The 12,755-nt window shown below is 50.7% G+C and overlaps 1 protein-coding gene across 1 annotated transcript in view; it reads left to right on the forward strand.

The window, feature by feature from the left end:
- CRMP1 (collapsin response mediator protein 1) overlaps positions 1-12,755 on the forward strand; it is a 46,230-nt gene that overhangs the window by 13,649 nt on the left and 19,826 nt on the right. The window contains exons 2-5 of the mRNA XM_015425774.1: positions 1,491-1,579; positions 2,720-2,904; positions 6,115-6,279; positions 12,648-12,709. Of these exons, the coding sequence (XP_015281260.1) occupies positions 1,491-1,579; positions 2,720-2,904; positions 6,115-6,279; positions 12,648-12,709 (501 nt within the window). The remainder of the gene's footprint in view (positions 1-1,490; positions 1,580-2,719; positions 2,905-6,114; positions 6,280-12,647; positions 12,710-12,755) is intronic.

Raw genomic sequence — 12,755 nt, forward strand, 5'->3', positions numbered from 1 at the left:
TCAGAAGGCAACACCCACCGCTCAGGCTCCACTGGACTGTTTTGGATTGCTACCTATTGGGGGGGGGACAGACGTGCAGATCTGTCCTCACAGAGGAGGGAGAGCTTGTACCTGAATAAAACTTGGGTCTTAAAGGTGCCACTGGACTGTTTTGGACCGGGGGGCCAGGGGAGGAGCTCTGCAGCTTACCTGGCTGCTTCTTGCTCTGAGGGCTGCAGGGAGCAGGGGGTGGGGCTTGTTGCATGTGCCCGCCCCCTGGGCTCTTTACTGCCGGAGCTCCACTCCTGTGCGCTCCTGCAGGAAATGACCCCTGGGCGTCTTAGTTTGAATTGATTTATTAGACATATCTCGCCCTCCCCCGCAAGCGAGCTCAGGGTGGGCCACATCATTTCAATCTACAACATAAGAAGAAGACATTAGAGTTTAAACAGAACAAACAAACAAAATTAACATTAAAAGATAAAATTTAAAGTCAAGTTTCAGTCCGATCAGATAGATGGCAACTAGTCAAGGCAGATTCGTGGTGCCTCCTGCGATGATGCTCTCTCTGTGGGTCTCTGTGAGCAGGGCAAATTGCGCTATAAGCCCCGGGAGCAGGAGAGGCCGAGAGGGTTGGACGACCACCACCTCAACCCAAGCCCTGGAGGAACAGCTCCGTTTTACAGGCCCTGTGGAATTGTAATAGATCCCGCAGGACCCTGATGTCAACTGGGAGCACTTTCCACCAAGCTGAGGCCAGGGCAGAGAAGGGCGCTGGTCGAGGCTAAATGGACGTCCTTTGGGCTGGGGACTGCCAGGAGAGTGTAAAGCTCTCCGGGGCACATACGGGAAGAGACCGTCCCATAGGTATGTTGGTCCCTGGCCGCATAGGGTTTTAAAGGTCAGTACCATGACCTTGAACCAGATCCAGTACTCAGTTGGCAGCAATGCTCCCTCTAAGCTGTGGAGTCTCATGAGCAAAAATTCCACTCTGTGAGCTCCTGGCATTAAAGTTGTGAGCCAGCGATTTGGCTGCTGTGTAAATCAGTTTGCTCTGGAGCCATCCTTCCTGAGCTTGGACAAATATGTCTGAGCCGGAGGCTAAAAAGCTGTGAGCTAGCTCGCACTAACTCAGCTTAGAGGGAACACTGGTTGGCAGCCAGTGCAATTGGTGCAACACCACCTGATGATTACAAGGGCTTCTGTTACTTTTCTTACCCAAGTTATCAAATAGCCATTGGGTGAGTAAAACCCTCCAAGAGCAAAGCCGTGTGGTTCCACTTCCTTTTATGCCCAATTCTGGTGAGCAAGAGATGTATCATGAGAGCAAACTCTGCCTGAGAAGTACAGCAGAGCTGGTTCTTTTGGTGATCCCTTTGTGCCTCCCGAGGTGTCTTTTGCCTTCAGTCGCTGCGGTTTAATGGCACACAGTTTTGATGGTAGCTGAATTGCCTAAATCTTTCACTTCTGTTCACTTTCCTTCTTTCTGATGTCTTCCCCCCCCCCTCCAGAGTGATCGGCTACTCATTAAAGGCGGACGGATTATCAATGATGACCATTCATTCTATGCAGATGTGTACCTCGAAGATGGACTTATAAAGTTAGTTTTAAACTTTGAACTTTCTTTACCTGTCTTGATGCTGTCTACATTCTGGCCAGTTTAAGGTCCATCAGCATCTCTCAGCAACTGCATGTAGTAAAAAATAAGGTGATGCAGGGTGAGGAATGTGCAGAGTTAATGTGGTGAGGAATGTGAAGAATAGGCACCCCCCCATTTGCTGGCACTTTGCAAACCCACCGAAGATGATGTGTTAAAAACAGCTTTAAAAAAGAGTTAGACCCCAGTACATGTTACGTGTGCATGATACTAAGTTAAATGCTAGCGACTGGAAATACTGATAAGGTTTTTGACTGGTGCCCATTTATTAGATTTCTGTCGTCCTGTTAAGGATTTTTTTCTAAACAACTCTGATAACCTTTGTATAGGATCTTATAGTGAGAACTATGTAAAAAGACAAGAAATAGGACAACCATTTTGTGCGCTGTGCTTCTGAAGAAGTGTTTTTTCGAAACGAAGTAAGAATCCGGAGTCTTCATAACCGTTTACGGATCTACCCTGCCTTAATTTGTAAATTGCAGGAGCTATGTTTACTGTTCTACTTTGTCTCAATTTGTGAACTGCAGGAACTTTAGCTCATTGCTTCGATGAATGTTACAGCTTATGCTTTCCCCCTCCATGTATGTTGTTATGCACAGCATGGTTTAACTACATAATGTTTGCATCCTTCCTCCTCCCCCCCCTTTACTGGTTCCAGCTGGGCAGTCTCCTTGCTTTTTGTTTTTGACTAAGTTAAATGTTGCACATAGATCCAGGTGGGGTAGCCATGTTGGTTTGAAGTAGCAGAACGAAGTTTTGCTTCCAGTGGCACCTTTAAGACCAACAAAACTTTATTCAAGCTTATACTTTGAATAAAACTTTGTGGGTCTTAAAGGTGCCACTGGACTCAAACTTTACTTAAATGTTGCAGATTAGACTTTAAACTTGTTTTTTATTCTTGAGATCTTCAAGATTGTTGGTATCCCCATCTGATAATCATGTTGCTTTTCTCTGACTCATGGAGTAATTGGTGGGGAGAATCTTTGTGCCTGAAGAAAGCGCTTCCCTTAGTGGATGGATCGGTGGGATCCAACCCAGCAGTTCTAGGCAGTGGAATAAACAGCCCTTGTTATTTCTTGTTAGGCAAATAGGAGAGAATTTGATTGTTCCTGGGGGAGTGAAGACCATCGAGGCGAATGGGCGACTGGTTATTCCTGGAGGCATCGATGTCAATACTTACCTCCAGAAGCCCTGCCGGGGGATGGCTGCCGTGGACGATTTCTACCAAGGCACAAAGGCTGCTCTAGCGGGAGGCACCACCATGATCAGTAAGTCCTGGCGAGGTACTTGGTTGAAAAGACGGGATGTGTTCCTTTCACTGGAGGCTCGGAGAAGAACTTGCTCTCCTCCTTCCATGTGAACAAGGGGCAAGGCCAGAGCTCTTGTAAGGACTGTGGGTTTTTTGAAGGTCGAAGAACTGCTCCTCAGTGAAGACCTTGGGCTGGATCCTGTGGGAGTTCCACTGACGGAAGTGGAAGGAGGGTAGGCCTCGGCCAATCCCTATCTTTGCTTCTGCCCCCTGACTACAGGGCCTTTTGTCTTTGAGGGTTCCCCAGCCTCTGTGGGTTGCTGGGAGGGAGGGGAAGGTGGAGGAATGACCCACCTTTGCCAGGGGAATATCCGTAGAAGCCAGCCCCTTAGATCCCCCCCCCCGCCCCCCAGACTGTGTGCCCAGTGTGACGTGCTTTGCTTAGAAATATCTAGCTCTTCCCTAATCTTAGTCCTTTATGCTTTTTGCACTGATTGTCGCAGTGATCTCATGCAGGTCAGCGCCAGCCAGGGAGCCTTCTGTTGGTTTGGGAATCTCAAACCTGGGTTTCCCGCCAGGAGCCCATATCTGCCCTCAAGCTCTGGCTTCCTTTAAAAGAGCCCCTGCATGGTGTACGTGTGTGCAAACGTGGCTGCTGTCTTCACATTTTAGGTTTGCATTGCAGTGAAAACAAATGATATACCCAGAAGCCTTTTGCGTGTGGATTGGAATGTGGTGAATCTCTTTTGCTCAGGTGCATTATTCTGTCTCTAAATCCCGCTGATTATGCACAGAAAGCAGTAGAAAATTTTTCTTTATATCCAGCCGCTACCTTTCTGCCTGTAATTTAAACCCATTCTTGTGAGTCCTCTCCTCTGAGGCCAACAGGAACAGCTCCCTGCCCTCCTCCCCCAAGGGACAGAGCCCTTCAGATACTGAAAGAGAGCAGTCCTGTCCCTCCTTGACCTCCTCTTCTCCAGACTGAACGTTCCCAAGTCCCCCAGCCTTTCCTCGTAGGGCCCTTGGCCTCCAGGCCCCTGATCGTCTTCATTGCTCTCCTCCGCACCCACTCCGTTCTGCCCACATCCAGTTTGTAGGAGGGCGTGCAGGAAAATAACAATAGTGGAGTAAACTGGGTGGTTAAAAGCTTTTCAAGCTTTCAGGCCTGCCAGGTGTCAGACTCCCATTGCATCAACGAAGCACACACTTGTAGAAAAGGTTTTACTTTTATTTGAAGCAATAGGTGCATAACAGGATCACTGTTCAGAATGAGGCATAAGCATGGATCCCAAGAGATTATAGTTAATTCAAAAAGCTGAGGCCCAATTGCGGGACTTCCCGCGCGCGCCATTGAGCCTGGGAAGCAATGCTCCTACTTAATCATAACATACTGCTTCTCATGGATAAAGCCATGAGGTCACTCAAGCTACTACCCGCCAGCAACCACCTGTGGCCTTGAGAGATACGAACGTTCCTGCAACTAGGCAATTAAGCGTATAAACAGGCATACATGGGAAAGTGAATGCAAACAAGCGCATACCCAAGGAATAAGGGCACAGACGAATACACACAGAGCATAGTGAAACATAAGAGCATACACAGAGTAGAGGGAAACATATTGGCAGCTTGCTGACACCAGGTTGTTCTTGACTCATTGTTTATGTCACAGCCAATGTTGTCTCTAAGCTGTGGAGTCTTGTGAGCAAAAAATCTACTTTGTGAGTGTTATTATTGGGAGTGAACCATTCCAGGTATGTCACACCAGAGACTGGAGACTGGCTGAGCTTGGAGCACAAGAACAATAGCCTGCCAGGACTCTGGAAGTAACTAATCAAGTAGTAATGTTATGTAAATAACCTATCACTGGGAGTGGGGTGAGTGTGGCAATTGCAGGCTATTTAGCAGAGCTGCGGCTCTGGGGGTCTTGTCTTGCTCTTGCTGAAATCACAAATAAAGTTGAGCTGATCACTGGACTCGAGCCTGCTCATCCATGGAACCCACCATTTAACAGTGAGCTACTGGCATTAAAATTATGAGCGAGCGATTTGGCTACTGTATAAATTAGTTTGCTCTGGAGCCATCCTTCCTGAGCTAAGACAAAAATGTGTGAGCCAGAGGCTAAAAAACTGTAAACTAGCTCACACTAACTCAGCTTAGAGAGAACACTGCTGTTAGAAACCCACAATTCTGACACTCCCTTGGCATCAATAGGAAGCCGACTCTCCTGTAGGATTGACACCTGGCTGGAGTAAAAACATCCTGTCCCCTTAATAGAGGCTTCGCGGGAAGGTGATTTACCAGGTGATGTTATTTGCCTCCATTCCATGAAAAACTTGGGACTGCCATTTCCACGCCTTGAGCCTCCATTAGAGGGGCAGGACTCTGCGATTGCACAAGCAACCCTTCTGTCATTAGCAAGGCATCTTGTTATTCGACAATAAAGGGACAAAAGGTGGATATTGTTTCCTGTCCATAATGATGCCTTGGCAGATGCCTCGGCAGAGAGCCAGTTTGGTGCAGTCGTTAAGTGCGCGGACTCTAATCTGGGAGAACCGGGTTTGATTCCCCACTCCTCCACTTGCACCTGCTGATGTGACCTTGGGTCAGTCACAAGCTCTGGCACAGCTGTCCTTGAAAAAAAGAGCAGTTTGTGTCAGAGCTCTCTCAGCCCCACCCACCTCACAGGGTGTCTGTTGTGGGGAGGGGAAGGGAAAGGAGTTTGTAAGCCGCTCTGAGACTCCAGGTGAAGGGCGGGGTATAAATCTTCTTCTCCTTCTTCAGTCTTGCTTTGGCAAAAAAGGGGGGCGGCATTAAGAGTTAGCAGCCGTCCCTGGGAGGGCCCCCGTGGTATGTTGCTTAGAATGTCGGTCTGAGATCCGGAGGGCCCGGGTTCAAGTCCTTCCCTGGCAGCGAAGTTGACTGGGTGACTTTAGGGTCATTCTCTCACCCAGTCTAATTTACCTCTGTGAGAATGACACTGAGCAAGATTTGCCATGTACATGGATGTGGGCTTCTTGGAGAAAGGGCAGGATTTAAAAAGGGATGGCTCAATTCCTTGTCCCAAGAAAGTAACCGGTTTCTTTAAGACCTTGGAAAACCTGAGCTTTCATGGCCCGGCTTGTTTCCAGTACAATCCTGTGAGATGCTTCTGTCGGTGCTGTGCAGATTGTCGGGGCTCAAAATCCCCGGACGCTTCATGGTCTGTGTCCCCTCCTCCTCCTCCTCGCAGTTGACCACGTCCTTCCAGAACCGGGCTCCAGTTTATTAACCTCGTTTGAAAAGTGGCACGAGGCAGCGGACACCAAATCCTGTTGTGATTATTCCCTCCACGTGGATATCACCAGCTGGTACGATGGGATTCGGGAAGAACTGGATATACTGGTGCAAGACAAAGGTCAGTGATGGGCCGGGGGCCAGGCGGGAGGTGGGATGCGGAGAAGGCAAGAGGTGCTTTTTAGGGAAAGGGAGACTGTCATTTAATTGAAATGTCCGGTGAGCCTCCTCGGCCTCTCCCTCTGGGAGTTTCCAGGACTCAGGAGCACGGAGAGGGATGGCCAGGGCTTGGTGCCTCCCATTTGTGGAGTCTTTCTAGAGAGCCCCCGGAGTGTTCCCGTCTGCCAGGCCTGCTTCTCTTTCTGGCCGTCAGCTGCGCAAACTGACAGCCTCTGGGGTGACTTTTTTGTGCAGATTTTGTGTCTGAAAAGGGGCCTGCAGAAATTGGCACGGATGACAGTGACAGGCCTAACCTGTGTGGAAGACTGTCTCACAAGGGACTTAAGTGATCTCTCTGGACCTTCTCAGCCATGAACTGTTACAGCTGCTGCTGCTGCTGAAGGCAATTTTTACACACAGAGCCCTGTGTGTGTGTGTGTGCGTGTGCATGTGTGTCTGAGAGAGATCCAGATGTAAAGATCTCTTTCTTCTAGAAGGAAGGCGTAAGGGTCCACGTGGGGCCCCTCTCACCTGCTGCCCAGCCTCTGCAGCCACCGGCAGTGCCATTGGCAGGTTAGGGGATACAAAACCACATAGCCCACTCTTTGGGCGAAGGGCTGCTTGGTGGGGCTGAGACCTACGGAGTGTGGAAGGCGGCCCTGCCCAGGAAGGAGATCAGCTGCTCCCAGCTGGGCTGCCCATGGGCCAGAGCTCTCGGGAGGGGTCTGTCCTTCCCCCTGGCAGGGCCAGAGCTTCCATAAGGCAGGGTTAGGCAATTGCCTTAGGGTGCCATGTGAGAAGGGCGCCCACTGGCCTGCCGCCCCACTCCTCCCCCACCTCATCAAACGCCTGCCAGGCTGCTCTGCTCGTGGAACTGAAGGGGCAATCTGAGCATGTGCACGTTGCTGCCCACCGTCCATCTCAGTCAGCTGCCGCTTTGCTGCGCCTCCTGCCCACCGCTCCCCCAGAACACAAAGCCGCGCCCCTTTGAAAGGTTGGTTTGGTGGTCCATGAGGGCAGCGGGTGCCAGGGGGGAGGGTGGCAGGCACCAGGCTGTGGGCACCGCTGGGCTGCTCCAGTTGGGGCTGCCGGAGCCGGTGGAAAATTAGGTGCATGTTTTTTGGGGGGATTTGGAGCAGCTGCTGCCCTCCCCTCACCGCTGTCTGGACTGCTTGCACAGCAGGGGGCGGGCTCCAAGATGGAAGTGGCTGTTCCAGCCCCCTCCAGAGGAAGATGGGAGACCTCCCCCCTCAAGCTGATCCGAGCAGGTAGCCCTTTTCAAGGGGAGTGGGCAAAGCCCCCCGAAGAAGTGCGCAAGAGAGCCTGCGCTTTTTCGCCTCCCTCCCCCAGGGAAGGAGCTTTCGCAGAAAGGGGGAGGGAAAAAACACAAGCTTCTTGCAGGTTCCCCCCAAAACACAATTGCACTTAGCAATGCCTTTTGTGCCCAGTAGGGGACAGAGGGAGGAGCTGCAACCGGGATTCTGGGGACTGGTGTGTGTGTGTGTGTAGAGACGTTCTTTCGCTGCCATGCAAAAATCTGGCTTGGATGGCAAAGACCAGGAGCCCGTCTTGCAACTGCAGCACGTCCGGGGAGGGAGATTGCTAGCTGTGTGTGGACTCCGCGCCTGTCCCTTTAAGGGCTGCCCACGGGCGGGAGGGTACTCAACAGGTTCTTCCTACCTTCGGCCACAGCAAAAGGCTTGCCAGGCGGGAACAGCGGCCTCGTTCCTCCCCCTCTACGGGTCAAGTACACCCCCATGAATCTGGCAGGCTGGCAATAGGTGCAGGACTGTGAAAAGGAAGTGCACGCAGCCCAACCGGACTAATTAGCGTCTGTCATTCACTGCCACAAGTTCAGGTGGCCTCCCCCAGTTTAGGGGGTTTCAAAAGGGTTAGGCAACTTTAAGGAGGTCTGTTAGCCAGGATAGCTACGGAGACGTTCCCTGTATAGTTTCTCTAAAGACCAGCCGCTGGGTACCAACAATGGAGAAAGTGTGCCAAAACTTTCCATGGGTATTTGGCCAGCTGTGAACAGAATGTGGACTCAAGCAAGGTACTTCATATGTACCTGTTGGAATTTTCCTAGTTATATAGCTACTAAGGTGCATCATAGCTCAGCCACTGTTGAATGTTGAGCTCTTTGCTGGACTGTCAAGAGTGTCTCTGAACATGTGCAATGTGCATCCCCCCTCACCATCAAATAACCACAGGTTAGCCATCTACATGAGAAGTAAGGAGTGGTTTAGGAGCAACTTTGAGCCCCAGCACCTTTTAAAGGAGGGTGGTGGCGGCATTTAGTGACCAGAATCATGCCTGCATGGGGGTAACCTTAATTCCAGATACCGTTTAATGTTTCATGTTTTCACTAGGCTATTGTTTTTACCCTCGCTAACCCATTCCATCCTGAGGTTTCAGGCAGGCAACAACCTAGCTTGAAAAGCACACCATTGGAGACGGACAGTGCAGTCTCATTCAGAGTTACCCCAGTCTGAACCCAATGATTAAACTGGAGTCACTCTGCATCGGCTTGACCTGAAGGAATTGGTGACAAAATTTGCTAAAGAAAAGGCAGGCAAAATGAGATTCTGATGTGCCTGAAATGGAAACATTAAAGAGACTTAAGTTTCAACATCACAATTAACAGGATTTTCCAGAATGCTTTATGAGTTGTGTTTTTCTGTTTGAGAGAGAAAATCAGAGACGGTATTACTTGTTCTCACAATTAAAGAAAAAGATTAGCAGTTTCAAATTTTGTGTTTTTCATTCTTCCTAACATGCATTTATGTTTAAAAATGGGGGGCGCGCACAGGGGGGCACCAGAAGGTAGCCTTGCCTAGTGTGCAAAAAAGCCTGGCACCGGCCCTGCCCCCGCTGCCAAGGCAGAGCCAAGTGCCCGTGCTGCAGAGAGCAAGAGGAGGTGTGGGTCCCTCTGTTATGGCCGGAGGGTGGTTAAGCCGGGCCGATGGGCTCGCCTCTTGGGTGCCCGGTGCCCCGTAGCAGTGTTGTTGGGCGCAAGAGGCCTGGCATCGGGAACAGTTGTTGTTGGCGTCCACAAGGTTTGTTGCTTTAGGTTGCAAGATGTTTGTGTGTGTGTGTGTGTGTAGTCTACAATGCTTCACAAGTCTTTCTCTTGGCACAGACTGCCCTTGATCATGTGTTTGCATGGTGCTGGGCACCAGGGGCTGGTGGGGCTCCCTGACTGAGCAGGTGGGGGGCGGTGCCTGGCCTGCTTTGGCCACTCCTTCATTGTGTAATGCGGGGGGAGGCAGCTTCTGTGTTTGTGCCCAGGGTCCCCCCCCCTTGTTTGATATGATTTGACTCAGGACTGGAAGGACACCGTGCCGACTCTGGGGAGCATTTAGAAGCCAGAAGACTTGACCCGGGGTTCCTGAATGTCTCTCCATCCTGACCAGCCCAGGGTCTGAGATCTCAGCCAGCCTGGCCTCCCTGGGTGAGCCTCTGTTTTCCGAGCCCCACGGGAGGCCCTGGCCCTAGCTTGCTCAGATGGGGTGGGATTCCCTCCCCGAGGAGGGGCTGTCTTTAAGTGGTCTTCCGGTATCAGCTGAAGGCGGCCTTGTTGCCTTTGAGTGGAGCTGTTGGTTTGTCTGAGGTCTGGATGTGGCTGGGTTGCTTTTTGCTTTCTTTAGGTCTTATTGTATGTTTTATATATTTTTTAATCAGTTGCAAACTCTTTGAGGGCTTCACGTGAGGCAGAAAGGTGGCAATTATATAAAGCGACAATCAAAGAGATAAGGAGGTCTGTGGACGTCTGGGGATGGGAAGGCCTTGGGCTCTTGGCGGTCCTTCACTGGTGTCCAGCAGAAAAGAAGAAACTGATGGGATTTTGCCCCCCCCCCTCCATGAGGGGAGCGAGGCTTCCTCTGTCTAAAGATGGAGGCTAGGTGGAGGTGCGCCTGTCCTCTGGGGGGCCAGGGTTTTGTCCTTTGCCAACCAGAATATTCAGAGAATGTCAGAAAAAGTGCTCAGTTATAATCTTTGCATCCCACCCTCTTCTCTCCTGGGACTCCGGGTGGCCTGAACAATGCCATAATGGCCTCACCGCGTAGTTTGCATCTGCAGTATTGTTATAAGAGTTTTTTTGGAGTGTGTGTGTGCATGAGTGAGGGTGTGTGTGATTTAATACATTTAATATAGGTTGGGGTGTGTATGATAGAATTTCACACACACAATGTTTTGGCCTTGTGTTTGCGGTGGCTCAAGTGGTTAAGACGCTGAACTGCAGACCGGGAGGTCAGTAGTTCAGCAGTTTGAGACCCGAGTGCCGTCTCTGGCCCTAGCTCCTGCCAACCTAGCAGTTCGAAAGCAGTGGGAAGGTAACAGCATCCCGTGTGCCTCGGCGTCTTGTCATGCCGGCCACACGACCACGGAAATGCCTTCGGACAGCGCTGGCTGTTTGGCTTGGAAACAGAGATGAGCACCGCATCCCTAGAGTCGGATTCGACTGGCTTTCCAAGCAAGGGAAACCTTTACCTTTACCTTGCAACTGATATGTCCCAAAGATGTGTATTTCTAAAGGTCTCCCAGAGCCACCCTGAACGGTGTCTGTGGGTTTTAGTTTTCCACTTCTGTGGGGAGGTCCTGATTGGTTTGTATCTCTCTGTCTCCTTTGGAGGCTCCTCAGTGGCTGGTGGTTCTTGTGAGGACTGTAGGAGGCCTTAAGATGTGCCGCTCCTGACACGGGGTCTGAACGTGGCCGTGGTGTCACTGACCGTTGAGCCAGGCCAGCCTCGAGGGCTCTCGGCAGCAGTGCCATTGCAGACTGCATCGGAGGTATTCAAAGGAAATCCCCAGAGCTCAGGCCGAGTGTGGATTGGGGGTGGGTGGGAATCTTTGCAGTCAGGCAGGGGAAACCTGCAGACTGAGTTTTCTTAGAATGTTGGCTATGCTGCTATAGTAACTATACCGGATTGTTAAAATGGGTTAATGCAGGTTCAAAAAGGGAAAATAATGTAAAAAGCATTACCTCAGAAGGCAACCCTTCTTTTCTTCCTGCGACAATCTGCCTGCGGTTTCAGTGCTTGGTGCAAATTACCTGCTCTGCTATCAGTCCTTTAACTTAAACGGCTTCCCACATACTGCAGCGTTTGCGTGGGGCATAAGCGGAAGGCGTGGGAAGATTGCACTCAGCCTGGGGCCAGGTCTTGGCTTCCTCCAGATTTCCTCTGCCTGCATGCAGCCCTAATCCAGCTCACCCGACGGCTGTTAGGTTTGTGGCATTCGGCATGGGCTTTGTGACCCCAGTGCGGGGTAGTGGCTATAGGGCAGGATCCGGGAAACTCGGGTTCAAATTCCCACTCTGCTGTGGAAACTGACCGAGTGATCCGGGGCCAGTCACATCCTCTCCACCTCACCTACCCCACAGGGTTGTTATGAGGATAACATGAAGGAGAGGAGGATGAGGTCAGCCGCTTTGGGTCCCCGTAGTAAGTAAGTAAGTAACTAACTAACTGGAACGTGTGCTGCGGCAGCCCAACAGTCCACCCGGGCAGGACTCGCTCGGCTCCTGAGCCTGGGCAGATTGGGTCTTGCCATGCTGAGCGGGATTAAAATGGATGAACAGATGTGCCAAGTCATGTGTCGTAACATGCAGCATCTTGGATTGCAGGAAAAACAATGTAAAAATCCAAATGGGGAGACATTTCTTGAAGAAGACAAAATAAGATGGATATACCAGCACTGTTATCTACCCTTCCCTACTTGTCCATTATTGGGGCTGTGGTGGCTCAAGTGGTTAAGATGTTGAGCTGCAGACCAAAAGGTCGGTAGTTCAGCTGTTCGAGACCCGAGTACCGCGTGACGGAGTGAGTGCCTGTCTCTGGCCCCAGCTCCTGCCAACCTAGCAGTTCGAAAGCAAGAAATTGCAAGTAGATAAATAGGTACCGCTTCGGTGGGAAGGTAACAGCGTTCCGTGCACCTCAGCGTCTAGTCATGCTGGCCACATGACCACGGAAATGCCTTCGGACAGCGCTGGCTCTTAGGCTTGGAAACGGAGATGAGCCTAGAATTCTAGAATCCCTAGAATCGGATTCGATTGGCTCTCAGGCAAGGGAAACCTTTACTTTTACCTTTACTTGTCCACTGCCTCCAGCTCCACTGACCGAAGTCAACTTGATGTGGAGGCTTCATATACAAACTGGCTGAAATGCTAAGCCTGAATAAAAAAGCAGCCATGCATGTACTAGTAACCCCGAGCTGTTAATTAACATCTACAGTGTTAACAACCCTGTGTTCTATCAGCTCTACAGTGCTAAAAACAGGTGCTTACGAAATCTCTTGCTTTGCATGACTTAATTTCCCCCTCTGTAACAGGTGTTAATTCCTTTCAAGTCTACATGGCCTACAAAGATCTCTACCAAATGACTGACAGCCAGGTAATCTGCATGCTTTTCTTCCCGGGGATCTTTGCATCCCAGTGCG

Source organism: Gekko japonicus, unplaced genomic scaffold (assembly GCF_001447785.1).
Source record: "Gekko japonicus isolate JY-2015 unplaced genomic scaffold, Gekko_japonicus_V1.1 scaffold1905, whole genome shotgun sequence".
In the NCBI taxonomy this organism is placed as follows: domain Eukaryota; kingdom Metazoa; phylum Chordata; class Lepidosauria; order Squamata; family Gekkonidae; genus Gekko; species Gekko japonicus.